At 38.0% G+C, this 15941-nt stretch overlaps 1 protein-coding gene across 3 annotated transcripts in view; it reads right to left on the reverse strand.

Moving 5' to 3' along the window:
- Window positions 1–15941, reverse strand: part of LOC129882536 (protein ESMERALDA 1-like) — a 47312-nt gene that overhangs the window by 25901 nt on the left and 5470 nt on the right. For all 3 annotated transcript variants that reach the window (XM_055956880.1, XM_055956878.1, XM_055956879.1), the window contains exons 3-4: window positions 14508–14575; window positions 14280–14368 (exon numbers count right to left, since the gene is read on the reverse strand). In XM_055956880.1, coding sequence (XP_055812855.1) covers window positions 14280–14368; window positions 14508–14575 — 157 coding nt within the window. The remainder of the gene's footprint in view (window positions 1–14279; window positions 14369–14507; window positions 14576–15941) is intronic.

The raw sequence follows: 15941 nt of genomic DNA on the forward strand, positions 1-15941 counted from the left end.
AGGATGAGCTGGTGTTCAAGCATACGGCCGATAAGGTTTTGGGTAATAGGTTGTTGTCGTAGAAAAGAGACTTGTTATGCTACCAGAGATACATATTATAATTGCAAATACTTCCGCGAATACATTTATGACTCGACTCATGCTATTTTACCAAGATAGCATAGGTAAATGAGACTTGCGCTTTTGAGGAAGTCGCCATAATGGCTAACTATCTGCTACGGAAGACTACTTCAGAGTACAAGTGGGACATGCATAGTGAGTGTTCATATTTTGACACTTCAAAAAGTTTTGGCCACGTTTGTAGACAAACGTTATTTTAAGTGAGGGAGAATGTAATAACCCATATTTAAGGGTTATTTGAAATATATGTAAAAGAAAATGAGAATTAAGGGGAAAAAAAGTAGGCCATGCCTAGATTGGGGAAGGGAAAAAAGATATGGAGCTATAAATGTGAGAAAATCAGAAATTGGCAGAAGCAGAACACAGGAAAAGAGAAAGAAAAATTTGAGTGCCACTCTCCACCAATTCTCATTTCTAGATTCTTTATCCCAAAGAATCATGATTCCCTCTCTACTCCCAATTGCCTCCTTATGAATTTCTCCCACCCATCTATTACTCCATATGCACTGCAAAATGTTATCAACTGGCCCATATAGCTTTGTCTCTAATAATACATAAACATCAGACCCCATTGATAAATTAGATTTCTAATAAGATCCCTTTTGCTAACCCCATTTATCCCCCGACTTTCCAAGAAAGAACTTTAACTCTCGTTGATGACTAAGAGTTAATTTCCTCCCACTGTCATAGGTTCTCCATCCTTGAAATTCATATCAAAAAACAGGTTCCTTATTTCCTTTGGTACACTGTTCATGTTTGGGGCAATAAGATTTTCCCTTTTGCCCCTACTCCTTTTCTCTCCTTTGATCTATCTTCATAGGCATGAGCTTCTTTCTTGAATCCTTTAAAATAAACCCCAAATTGTTGACTCAATTTGATCATATTGGATTGAACCCACATAGTTGCTTTCGTAGCCAAGTCGTCTTCTTGTGAGCTAGTATCAATCTGTAACGACACTGGATCAGAATACATAATTAATAATGAGTCGGAAAATCCCCTCCTCTTCTTCACACTACTTATGATCTTGTTTTCCTTCCGCTATTTCCAGAAAATCTCCTTCGTTTTGCACATCTTGTTGTGCACAACTAACCCGAACAATATTCAGTGTGTCTCTTTCTCCTATCTTCCTCAGGCAGAGCTCCAGCTCTCCTTCGAAAGTAATGACGTTACTGTCCTCAGAAACCTCCTTATTAGAAAAATTAATCTACTCAGTGAAAGGTTCCGTAAAAGATTTGGGCTTTTGAGTTGTGCACAATTTATTTAAAGGGAAACTTACATAGATATACTATATTAAGAAAATATTTACTATTTATAACAATAATATTTTTATTTTCAGTAAACACTTATAATATATTTATAATACAGTTTTAATACATATTATAGAGAACAATTTATAAAACACCTATAATACAAATTTTATTGATTACTAATGCATTTATCACACACTTTAATACACTTATAATACATTGTATCAATTTCTTACTAAGCAAGTATAATATAATTTTAAAATACTTATAATACATTTATATCACATGCATAATTCACTTTTAATACATAATGCAGATTTATCCTAGTATTGCTATGTATTGCTATAAATGGTAATAAATAAAGAGTATTGCTAAAATAGTAATTATTTATTAAAAAATACTCATTCAAGTAATTTTTCCTTATTTAAATGGAGAATTGGGTTGTCCTTAAGCAGGCCCACTGTTTAAATTACAGCTTTCCCTGCAATTAAGGAGAAACTACCTTATTACACATATATCTATACCATATATACTAATTCTACCTATATTTTCAAATAATTATGTATCTTACCACTAATTAAGAGTTTTCTACCATATACTGAGGAAGATACACCTAGATACATGTATTTTTGCTACCAAATACACTAAAAATAAGTAGAGAGGCAAGCGAGATGGGGAGGGAGGCGAGTGAGATAGTCATGTATCCCAGATACATGCAAATCATACTAGATATATGTATTTGTATGTATTTGGTGTGATTCACATATATCTGGGATACAAGATAAATAGAAGAGTGGCGAGCAAGATGGGAGGGAGGCGAGGAGGCGAACAACATTTGTCTATGTATCCCAGATATATGCGAATTCACTTGAATACAGTATATCTAGAACAAATTACACATAATTTTGACCCACATATCCCGTGATACATGTATCTGGACGCACCAAAATCTAGTAAGATTCGTAATGTTGCAAACTAGAGTGTATCTAAGTAATTAGCTCCAAAACTAGTGGGATTTCTGTAAGTTTCCCTTCACTTAAACAGCTCTTTGACATATTTTGGGTTTTGTTGGGGCCACACCCTAGTCCAGGCTTTCTAAAAGGCCACTTCCACTAGTCACGTACCTTTTGTCAGATATGTAACCCTCTTTACTCGTATATATGGATATCTGAAATTTTTTCCTCTTCCACTTCTTTTCCTTTCCTGTGTAAAACCGCTGTTGCAGGCACAGTGGTAAGCTGCAAAAATAGGTTTTGTCCCTACAACCAGGTTGTCACCTCGATTTTGGGACTTTTTTTTAATCCTTTTTTCTGAAGGTTGCCAGCAACTCACATCAGATCGAAGGAGAAAAAATCAGTTCTTCATGGACACATTCAATGGATGAGGGGATTTTCTCTCTAGGGCCTATAACCCTAATTCGAGCCCACCTCAAATGGTTTCTTAGTTTTGTTTCTTCTTCATTCTCCAGTCAACCCAGCATTCATCCCCTATATTCCTCCTTACTTCTTTGTTCCATAACTGAAGGGGAAGACCCAAGACTCTGATCCAATACCATTCAAATCTGGTTGCAGCTGGTAGAGCACCTTTTGTCACGACCACCAATTTACTCACAAAGTTTGGCCTTGTCTCCTCCATTCACCCATGAGTACATTGTAAGACCCCAGAAGTTGGAAGGCCAAACAAAAGAAATTGGTGCAGGGAAAAGTTGCAGAAAAATGGATCTGGTGCCAATCCCCACGAGCCAACCTACGGACCGTAGAAGGACTTACGAGTCTTAGGAAGGTGATCGTAGGTAGTCTGGACACTTGGGAAAATTCCGAGATTTTGAGATGGGTCCTTGGAACGACCCGTAGGATATTTGACGAGCCGTAGACCAGGCCCATAGAATAGGTTAGAGATTAGGGAAAATTGGTTAAGTCTAGACTTGACCTACGAGGGCTTTCTACGGACCGTAGGAGGACCTACTATCCGTAGTACGACCTGTAGAAAGGGTCCTGAAAGTCGGGAATTTGCAAGCCTCATTAGTTGGTCTACGAACCAATAGGATGACCCGTAACAAGACCTACGACCCGTAGGTGGTGGTCATAGGGTGAAGATTCAGAGACTTGGAACATTAGCCATGTGGGACGAATGGGACCTATGACCCGCAGGACAAGGTCATAGGGTTAAACTTCAGAGACCCAAAGTATAGGTCTAATTCGACGAGCCTCATGCACGATCCATAGGGTGACCTATGACCTGTAGGTCACCACTCGTAGGTCCCTCTAGCCAGAATTAATGAAGGGCGTTTTGGTCTTTTCCCATTATTTTATCAATGTCCGTGGACTTTTTGGGGTATTATACTAAACCTATAACTTCCTAGATCATTCAAATTATCACTATTCCCTCTTATTTTCTCAAATCACTCCAAGGCATCAAGGATTCTCTCCCAGAAGGCTCTTCTTCTTCATCAAGCTAGGGTTCTACGGTTCAAAGCTTCTTTTTCAAAATTCAAGTTTGATCTTCATCAAGGTATGTGGGAATTCATCCATGGATCTTTTCCATTCATGGAGTCCCAAGGATTTCTCCAAATTCTATGTCAAACTCAATTCAATTATTCTAGGGTTTTATCAAATTGCATATGGGTCAACTCAATTATGCTTTATTTCAATTATGATGATCCACTCATGCATGATTTCAATTGAATTACATGTTTTCAAGGTATTTTATAATGACCCATGCATTATGCTATGTATTTCAATTAAGATTTATGGGTTTATGATCATGAATTCCATCAAGTATCAAGTATGATTTATGCAAGCTATGAACTATGTTTTAAGCATGTTTTCAAGTATAAAATCATGAATTGTGAAAGCTTTTCTCACAATATGCAAGTTACGATGATTTGGATGCCTAGAAAGGTAAGTGTCCACAAGTTCAAGTTATGATCATGATTTTCAATGAGCTATTCTTACGTTATATTTACATGATGTTGGATTGGTTAATTTACCTTTCCTAATAACTATGTTTTATGATATGTTGTTGAGAATTGACCTAGCACCGAGTGGACTTTGGGATAGAGGCTCACCCGTTAGTAGAGGCATGAGATCGTTAGTAGAAATCCCATTGTCTCATAACTATGTGCCACAGTAGGAAGAAAGGATCACCCGTTAGTAGAGGCTTGATTCCTTAGAAAGGATCACCTGTTAGTAGAAGCTTGAATCCTTAGTAGCTTAGTGGATCCACTTAGGCATGACGGTTCTTACCCCTGGCAAGTTTGGACCCTCTCTTTTCAGTGTGTGAGGTAAACACTAAACTCCATGTTATAACTCACATTGTTTATGTCGGTTAACGGTATCTCTCATAAAGACATATAGCTCTCCAAAACGACTTTTAATAACCCACATATGTACATGCTATGTCACAAGCTCTCATGATGTTTTTATGATGCATTGACCACGTGATTATGATTCAAGTGTTTTCAAGTTTTACTCATGCTTTTAAGATATTGGTCATGCATCCCATGCTCATATTGTTTATGCATTATTATCATTATTCATGCAAGTTTCTCACATACTTAATGCATTCCATGTACTAACGCATACTTTTGCCTATATTGTATCATAATGTAGGGTCGGACGATCTTCACGCACACTCCACTCGTGGAAGAGTTTGATACTATTCTCTCATTGTTGGTGAGTCTTCAAGATTCGAGGACAAGACATTTATGTTTCATTGCTCTTTAGGACATTTACATCTATATTTTGCATGAGCTAGGAGCTTGTCTTATGCCCCCATCTATACTAGTAGAGGCATGTTAGATGTTATGGAGTCTATATTGTCTTCTTTCCTTTGGAGTTCAAATTTGATTCCTCTTATTTCAACACATCTATGTTTAGACTTTCATTCCGCTTATATGATGTTTCTTTTATGTCTTAATTACCTTATGTATGCTCACGAATGATATGCTAAGAGGCTTGGTTGGAGTCCTTCAGGATTCTAATCGGCCTGTTGCACTTAGGGCCTAGCTTGGGTCATGACATACATGTTCTGCAGCTCTTCTAACTAGAGTTCAAATAGAAAATGGTAACCATTCATGCACCTGGATATTTAGAGCATCTTTCCAGGTTTGGATTGCCCATCCCCTTACATCATTATGGGTGTGCGCTTCATCCCCACTAACGTATCTCCCTATCAAGCATCTTTGTAGCAAATCATTGTCAACCGGGATGGAAGTTGTCACTGAAGTGTTGTTGTTGCTAGGGACCTCCATCTCCTTTTGACCCCATTTGTTCTTTGTAATGGCTTCTTTAAAGTTTCCAATACCAATAAATGTATTGGTGTTTGAAACCCCTGATATAATAATTGCATCATGTGTGCTTGACATTCTATTAATGAAATCTTCAATTTTGACAGCAAGTCTCCCACGTCTTTCTTAAAAATTGTTCTCTGGAAAAATGATAACCGATCTACTCTGCCCTTTGACTGTTATGACTGAACAAATCGACCATATTTATTGAACTTTTGAGAGCAATAAATATAAATAGAGAAGTCTCTACATCTCCATGAATTGAAGCTCTTTCCTTTGTTGTCAGAAGATTCGTACAGTCTCTTGCACAGCCATAAAAGGGCACCCTTGCTAAGAACCATCCTTCTCACTGAGAGTTTAGCACTCTCCACCCAATCAAACCAAGTTTCTGAAGCTGAGAAAGATACAGTGAGATCATAGGACTTACCCAATTTGAAAATAGATTCTGTGAGAAATATAGGAGAAGAATAGTATTGAATTGTGTAAGAACAATATTACATAAAGACCCTATTTATAGACACTATAAACCAATCCTTTTCCAAATAGGATACTATAAACTATTCCTATTTCTATTCCTATCTTTTTCAAATAGGATACTATAAACTATTCCTATTTCTATTCCTATTCTAAGTAGGATTGTGTACACCTATTCTTATTCTAACACTCCCCCTCAAGCTGGTGCATACAAATCATATGTACCTAGCTTGTTACAAATATAATTAATAGGAAGATCAGTGAGGGACTTGGTGAAGATATCTGCAAGTTGATCATTTGACTTCACAAACTTTGTAAAAATATCTCCTGAGAGTATCTTTTCTCTGACAAAGTGACAATCAATCTCAATGTGCTTAGTCCTCTCATGAAACACTGGATTTGATGCAATATTAAGGGCCGCTTGATTATCACACACAAGTTCCATATGATCGATTTCTCCAAATTTTAGTTTCGTCAGCAACTGTTTGATCCAAACTAGCTCACAAGTTGCCACAGCCATTGCTCGATATTCTGCTTCTACACTAGATCGAGCAACCACACTCTGTTTCTTACTCTTCCACGATACCAAATTACCTCCTACTAAAACACAATACCCAGATGTAGCATCTATCAGAGGGTGATCATGCCCAATCAGCATCTGTATATCTAGTGATATGCTCATGGCCGTGATCCTCAAAGAGTAGTCCTTTACCAGAAGCTAACTTTATATATCGCAGAATACGAATAACTGCAACCTAATGACTATCACAAGGAGAAGTCATAAGCTGACTTACAACACTCACAAGAAAAGAGAGGTCAGGTCTAGTCACTATGAGATAATTCAACTTTCCAACCAGCCGTCTATACCTTTCAGGATTACTGAGTGGCTCCCCTATCCCGGAAGGAGTTTAACATTCGGATCCATAGGAGTGTCAATGGGTCTACATCCCGTCATTCCTGTCTCCTCAAGAATATCTAAGGCATACTTGCATTGAGAAATAACAATACCTAATCTAGATTGAGCAACCTCAATACCTAGAAAATACTTCAATCTACGTTTGGAAATGCTGAAAGAGATGTTGCTTCAAATTAGCGATACCATCTTGATCATTACCGGTGATAACGATATCATCAACGTAAACAACTAAATAAATACACAAATTTGGTGCAGAATGCCGATAAAAGACTGAGTGATCAATTCCACTACGAGTCATGCCAAACTGCTGAATTACTGTGCTGAACTTCCCAAACCAAGCTCGAGGAGACTGTTTCAGACCAAAGAGTAACCTATGCAATCGACATACAAGGGTACTAGACTCCTCTTGAGAAACAAAACCAGATGGTTGCTCTACATAGACTTCTTCCTCAAGATCACCATGCAAAAAAGCATTCTTAATGTCCAACTGATGAAGAGGCTAATGACGAACAGTAACCATAGATAGAAAAAGACGGACATATGCTATTTTAGCTAAGGGAGCGAAAGTGTCACTATAATCTAGCGCAAAAATCTGAGTATACCATTTGGCAATAAGGCGAGCCTTCAGTCGATCCACCTAACCGTCTAGGCCAATTTTGACTGCATAAACGCAACGGCAACCAACAGTTGATTTACCTGCAGGAAGGGAAACAAGCTCCCAAGTACCACCCGTATATAAAGTAGACATCTCATCAATCATAGTCTGCCTCCATCCAAAATGAGAAAGTGCTTCACCTGTAGTCTTAGAAATGGAAATAGAAGACAAAGATGATACAAAGACATAATGTGGTGAGGATAGACGATGAAAACTCAAGAAGTATAATGTGGGTTAGCATTTCGAGTGGATCGTATACCTTTTTGAAGTACAATCGGTTGGCTAGGAGGAGGCAAGTCCGCTATAGGAGCAGAGTCTGGCACATAACATGAATCATCTGGACTACAACTGGACGCGGACAATGATGATAAGTCAGGAGTGGTGGCACTACAACTGGAGATGTAGGAGAGACCGTAGATTCCTCAAAAGTTGGTACAGGTAAGACCTAAGGTATGAGTAAGACCTCAGATACATCAGGATGATCAGAAGATGTATAGTAAGGTTGAGACTCCAAGAATGTGACATTAGAGGACATAAGGTATCAATGAAGTTCAGGTGAATAACAACGATACCCTTTTTGAACTCAAGAGTAACCAAGGAAGACATATTTGAGGTCAAGAGGTGCTAATTTATCTGTCCCTAAGGCTAAGTTATGAACAAAGCATGTGCTTTCAAAGACACGAGGGAGGATAGAGTAAAGAAGTGACTGAGGAAACAATATGGAATGTGGAACCTGATTCTGAATAGAGGATGAGGGCATTCTATTAATTAAATAACAAGACGCAAGGACTGCATCTCCCCAAAAGCGCAACAGAACATGAGATTCAATGAGAAGAGTGCAAGCGGTCTCAATGAGATGCCTATTCTTCCTTTCTGCTACATTTTGTTGAGGGGTGTACGGACAAGATGTTTGGTGAATAATTCCATGGTGAGTCATAAACTCTTGAAATAGGGAGGATAAGTATCCTAAGGCATTATCACTATGAAAAGTACAAATAGAAACTCCGAATTGATTTTGTATTTTAGAAAAGAAACTTTTGAATATAGAAAATAACTCAAAACGATCTTTCATTAAGAAAACCCAAGTGCATCCTAAATAATCATCAATAAAACTAACAAAAGAACGAAATCCTAAGGGTGAACTAACTCTACTAGGACCTCAAATATCAGAATGAACTAATGAAAAAATAGACTCAAAATGGCCCTTGATACTACGTGAAAATGTAGCACGAGTGTTTCCCAAGTTGACACGACTCACAGTCTAAACTAGACAAACTAGGCACCATCTTTTGCAGCTAAGATAGACTCAGATGTCCCAAACTTTTGTGAATTAGGTCTGGGGGATTTGTAACGGAGCATGCTGCAAAAGAGTTTGAAGAGGTAAGATAGTAAAGGCCTTGTGATTCATGCCCTGTGCCAATCATCTGTCCAGTACTGCGGGTCCTGCATGAGAAAAAAATCATCATAAAAAATATGCCACAATGTAAGGCACACGCCAAACGACTAATGGATGCCAGATTAAAAGGAGAGCTAAGGACATAAAGAACAGAGTCTAGAGTGACAGAAGATAAGGGTTTGGCTTTGCCAACCCCTTTTGGTTTTGTTTGGATCTCATTAGCTAAAGTAATAGCTGGAAGAGAATGTGAATAAACAATATCAGACAAAAGTGATTTATTACCAGAGATATGATCGAAAGCGCCCGAGTCCATAACCCATGAACCAAGAGTACTAGATTGTGAAACACAAGCGAAAGAATTACCCGCAACAAAAACATCAAGTTGTGTAACCGAAGCTACTTGTGGTGACGTTTGCTTACTTGCTCGATACTGGAGGAACTCATCATATTCTGTATGAGCAATATGAGCATTATTGGATGATTGATTAGGCTGAGCCACAGATGCTACTTGTGGAGATGTCTACTTACTTGCACGATTTTGAAAGAACTCATTATATTCCTTTAGAGCAATAGGATCATAACTAGGTGGTGGACTATGCAAAATGTACCATATGTCATGAGTGTGCCCAAGTTTATGACAATGACTACACTTGGATCGAGGGTTTTCAACACGCCCTCCTCCTCATCGATTCTCCATAGATTGATATGTTCGTTTTTCTATGATTTGAGATGCAAGAACAAAGGAGTCAATGGTGGGTGATGAGGCTACTTTGTGATTGGGAGGCCCGACAAGACGAAGTAGACGAGAGAATAATTCATCAATTGTAGGAACTACAGGACTAGCTAGACTCTGATCACGCACTGAATCATGGTTAGTAGGAAGTCTAGCAAGTGTAAGAACTAGAAACAACGTCTGTCTGTGCTCTTTTTGTTTTTCCATATTCGTAGTAACTGGCATCAACATTTCAAATTCCTCTATGACTGCTTGTACCTGTCCCAAGTAGACATATCGAAATCTTGTTTCTTTAAGTTGGTCATTCGAGATATCACATCATAGAATTGAGATACGTCATTAGTGTATAAAGCATGAGCCTTTTCCCAAACTGAATAACATGTCTGGGATGGGCGAAACAAAGGCATCAACTTGGAATCAATAGATCGCCATAGGAAACTACATAATTGAGCATCAACCTTCACCCATTGTGCTTTGACTTTTGCATTTTTCTCACTTGCCTTGGCCTTTTCATCTACCACACAAACATTATTGGTTAAGTGATCTTGGATGCCTTTGACCCTTATACCACAACCACAACTCAACTGAGGAAGCCCAAGCTAAATAGCTTGAGCTTCCCATTAATGGTTCCACAGTAATCACAGGGCTTGAACTTCCTATATTTTTGGAGCCAAAAATATCAATCCCAAAAGACATTATGAAATATATACATATAGGAATCTGGAAAAAAATTTGGAGAAAGTACAATCGTCGGAAACTGGAAAGACAGATCTGACTGCAGAAATTTGGTCTAAAAACCCTGATTTTGCCGGAAACTCGCCGAAAATTGGCTGACAATTGCCGGAACCCTAATTTTGGGGCTCGAATTTGGACAAAACAGGCTGGGGTTTGGTCGGAATGACTGAACGACCCCAACCAAAAATAAACTCAAAAATAATTGATCGAAGAAGCATCACGCGCCGGCGCATTAACCAGATCTTGCCGAAAAATTTCACCTTCAAACGGCGCGTGACAACGCTTGAGGTGTTGTTTTCCGGTGATTCTGGCTGGGGTTTGGTCGCCTGAGCTTTCTGAGCTTTGTAATGGTGTTGGTTTTTCCACAACACCCACAGAACAAAAAACTGACAAAATTCATCCCCCAAAAGTCGCTGGAAAAATAATTGGCACACGGTGACTTGAAGTTTCTCTCCAACACTCTGATACTATGTGAGAGATATAGGAGAAAAATATTATTGAATTGTGTAAAAATAATATTACATAAAGACCCTATTTATAGACACTATAAACTAATTCTTTTCCAAGTAGGATACTATAAACTATTCATATTTCTATTCATATTCCTATTCTAAGTAAAATTGTGTACACCTATTCCTATTCTAACAGATTCTATTATCCATATTTGAAAGAGAAAAAAAGAAGAGAAGATTTTCAATGGTAGAAGACCATCGAAGTGAAATCAGAAGCCTGGGAGGGGCTTCTAAAGTTTAGTCTCGGGAAGAGTGCCTAGGAGAATTTTGTTCATTTATACCTTTTAAATCAGCAAACAAGATCTGATAATTAAAATTATCCAACCTTTGGCCCAATTCATTAGCTGCCAGGCCTTTTAGGTTCTAACTTGAATTAAAGTTCCCAATGATAGCCTCTCCTTCTATGCTTGAGCCCATATGATTGACATCTAATGCCACTGAGTTGTGCATTGTCGAGATATAGGGCTCCTTTATCACCTACTATCTTTCTGCTAGCCACTTTACAGGCACCTCCTTCAAAATTTCCGATTTCTGTTTTGACTAGATTCATCTTTATATGTACGTCCGGCAAGATTGAAGTCTCGTAACTCCATCCACTTTCCTCTATAATAAATTTCATCAGCAACTCTTGAGAAGATTTCTTGACCCATATCCTAGACTGCTACTAGTAAATAGTTTCACATCTCGTCTCTCTTGCTAGTAGTATTAGTAGTATTTTTGGAATTTTTATTATTTTACAATTTTTGTATTTCTAATTCTTACTTTTCTTTTACCACTTCCTGTCTCTTATGCCTCTATTTTCTTACTATAATGTTGTGGTTAAAACTTATGTCTTCATAAATGTTTGTGTTTTTGCTTTCCTTGAGCTCAGGATCTATCAAAAACGGTCTCTCTACCTACCAAAGTAAGGTTAAGGTCTATGTATACTCCCACCCTCTCTATACTCCACTTGTGGAGTCATATTAGGTAAGTTGTTGTTGTATATCCTGGCCCATAACATCTGGGTTCGATTTATTGTGTCCTCGTCAATTCTGGAAAAAAAAACCGCAAAGATTCCTGACTATATTGAATGTGTTTAAAGTCCAAGCCTGAACCAGAAAACCGGAAACTTTGATCCCTCTATGCTCCTCCTCCATTATTGACAATTCTGACGCTGTGAACAAAGACCACCATTGAAGAGAGAGACGTCTTCCATTCTAGTACCAGTCCCCTGCGTGAACTCGAATCGACTCGTGCCTAGATGGGAGTCAAAAAGGAACTGGTTATGATTCATCGGTGTCACTTTCAGAGTAGAACATATATTCCATCTATTAATGGACATTTTGAATCGTATCTGAGTTGGGACTCTGATGGAAAAGGTCATTAAAGCATCCAATGAGCAGTCTTATCAAAATCGAAAAGCACAAAAAAGCCCTAAGGTTCATTCAGGCTTTAGGCTCAAAGATCAAATAAAGTGTGGACTTTATTGAAAAAAGGCGCACATGGAGAAAACATACAAATATATATATATAGTCCAAGACTTATAATTATAAGCATGAATAACAAATATATGGACAAAGAAAATTGATTGTTTTTATGATAAAGTGAAATATCAATGGTTTAGCATCGCCTCTTAAGGAAATGCTCATTCACAAGGAAAAGTATGTCTTAGAGCCTTGATGATGATAGTAAAACGCACAATAAGCGAGGTGAAGCGCTCAACGGGTTTTGAGTCTCGCTTTAGGGCTTAAGAGCGCCTTTGATAATACTGCCAATGAGACATATTTGCTAGTACTTGTGAGTATTCTGCCCTCATGTCGTTGCAAGTTTGAGTATAACCAGAGTCAATCTTTGCAATGTCTGGCCATTGAGAGATCTCGCCCGACTCTACATATGTTTTAGACTGGGGGGAGAGATTAAACCTGGGATTGTTGTGATTTCCCAGGAAGCAAAGCACTTTGGTGGCAATATCACCCCAGCCTTTGTTGTGTATTGCCTCTGCAAAGATGGCTGTATTTTTCTGATCATCCGACCATGTTTAGTCCAAAGATGTTACAGCTTTGATAGATTTTGCAAGTGTATGAGTTAATATTTTTTCCCCATCACCTATAAAGATTATCGCAACCTTACGAAGCATTGTAAAGGTTCTCGCATATCCATCTCAAGTTGGTTTCATTCAATGTTAATTTTGCTTGTGAATCACCTATTGTGCTCAATTAGAGAACCATCTATCACAATCAGCACTAGTATTAATAAGATAAAAGGATTTCTCCCCAAAAACGAAGAGAATACGATCTTCCGTTAATGGAGAAAATAAATGGGTGCATAAGCCACTTTAGAGATAGGGGCGACTTTCTTGTGACAGTAATTGCGAATGAGCAAGTAGCCATCGGAAAAGTTGAATGGCGATGAGAAACAGAAAAGATTAGGTATAATAGGACCAAGGCGCATTTCTAAGTCGGAGCAAAAAGTGAACTTATCTAGTTCTTTCACTTGGAAGTTTTATAACATTAATCATAAAAAGGTCAAGAATCATTACAAAAAAATAAAATAAGGGATGCAAGTCTAACAGGCATAACCACCACCACCACCACCCTACCACCCACAAAAAAATGGATCAATCAAAGTATGTCAACCTAGAGACAGACCAACCACAACCTCAATGAGAAGACAGATACAAATTCACAGTTCATTTTGAACGGCTCATGAACATGAGAGGGTAATAAAACCTTTTTTGTTCTCTAATGATATAATCAATTAGAGTTGCCATATTTTTAATGTCATAGTCAGGTTTAATGCATTTCACTGATCTACACAATCATATGACATATCAAGAGCTTTTCACCAGTAACAGCTAACTATGAGATGTTAGCAGGCTTTTACACACTTCCTGAGTTGTACATTGATTATATGTATATTTATGCAATAATAAAATCACTCTGCCCCTGAAAGTATTAGTGGGTGTTTGGATTGGCTCATTTTAAGTAGCTTTTGGCTTTTAAGCTCCTTTTTAGTTTTGGAAGTGTTTAGGTAACACAAAAAGTGCTTTTAAGCACTCTCTTTTAGGCTGAAAAAGTACCAAAAAAAGTCAAAATCCAAAAGTTGGGTCTTCCCAACTTATGGCTTTTAGCTTTAAACTTATAAGCCACTTGAAGAAAGCCAATCAAAATACAACCCCTCCCCCCCCCCCCCCTTCCTTTTGAACAGTAGAAGAGAAAATCAACCTTGGATCCCTCCAAATGCTATGAAAGTGGAAATGTGGAATGATCAGGGTTGCGTTAAGATAACCTGCCACAGCAACAGCATTGCATATCTAGAAAGCACAAAAGCAGCCAGAGGTAGGCATGTCAGTCATTGAAATGAAACTTCAGCATTTCAAGAATAATCATCTTAGAAAATTCACTGGGTATGTCGTTGTTGTTGTTGTAATCATTTTAGAACAGAGTACTTACTGATGTTCTTTGCTGATTAAGCCCACCATTTGCCTCAATATAAATGTACCCATTTGATTCAGGTAAACCTAAATATATTCGATATAAGCTTAGTTGCCACACTAACAAAGATACAATATGGATTTACTGTAGAATCTATAAAATAAAGAATACACAAATGATTATCCCAAAACCTATATCAGCATACAAGATACCACTTACTACAGTATATAGTATATACTGCATAACCAAACATTATTAATAACTTTTATTGTGAGGTAAATAAAAGATTTATCAGCAAAAATAACAGAGTCCCTCAGTAGCTATCTGAAGGGATCAAGCACCATATAGAACTAACATACATCTGCAAGAAGCATGACAAGAATTCCACTGTTGCATCAAATTAGTAGCAGACTTTAGATGCAAAAAGGTTTGGAACCATAAAATTTTGATATAGTTCTCCGTGATGAAATATGAGACATGTTTTATGCACTTCCTCTTTATAGTATCACTCTCACAGAAGTATCAGACTTCAGCAATTTAATTACAGTAATCAACGGGCTCAAGTGACAGGAAGAGGGCAGATGTTCTCAGCACAATTCCTCCTACTTCTGCTTAAGTGGATCTCTTTCTTTCTGATCAACTGAAGGCTAACCCAGCTATTAAAATACATTGGTATTTGATCCCACAACAATGAATACTACTTGAGTTAGATCCTTAGAATCACAGAACAGATACTCCTAATTAAATGTCCCCAGGACATCTAGAGATTACAACACATCTCATTTCAGAAATAGATTTAGGTGGGAGTGGGGGCAATGAAAGGGACACTCACTGCCTCCGACTCAGTGTATGTGTGCATAATTGAACAGTTTTGAACAAAAGCTATTATTACTAGATAACATCCATTCCCATTTAGACAGCGGATGCTGTTGGTACTGCACACACAATTTCCCATTGAACTCTAAAGTGCAAAGATCGTAAAAGAAATGGTAGAAGTATTCAGAGCCCCTAAAAGCAAACAATTTTTTTTACTTTGCCAATTAAAATCAGTCAAGCAGTCAATCACAGCCCACGTGTTATCTGTTATTAGAATCCTTAATCTGATGGAATCATTGTACTCAGCAGTGATCAATTTCTTTAGCCCGTTGGACAAGAGTTTAATATGGGTTTTCAACTGCTCCTTCTCCGACGACTCCGACCCCTTTTTCCAGCGTTAATTCAAACCTAGTCGTACTTTCCGCCCAGATTGGTAAGTAAGGTGATTCCATTCCGAGCTACCGACACCTCCCTCGATAGTCCTCTGCCATCGCTTGTAACCAGTATTCTCGTCCATTTCATATGATTTTTGAGCTTAGTTTGATTTCTCCTATTTCTTGGAAAACCTTTTGAGATCACAGGTGTAGAGGAATCCCCATAGCTCCAATCCACGTTTCCTTGACTTCTGCGGAATTG

The sequence above is a fragment of the Solanum dulcamara genome, chromosome 3, assembly GCF_947179165.1.
Source record: "Solanum dulcamara chromosome 3, daSolDulc1.2, whole genome shotgun sequence".
NCBI classification, from domain to species: domain Eukaryota; kingdom Viridiplantae; phylum Streptophyta; class Magnoliopsida; order Solanales; family Solanaceae; genus Solanum; species Solanum dulcamara.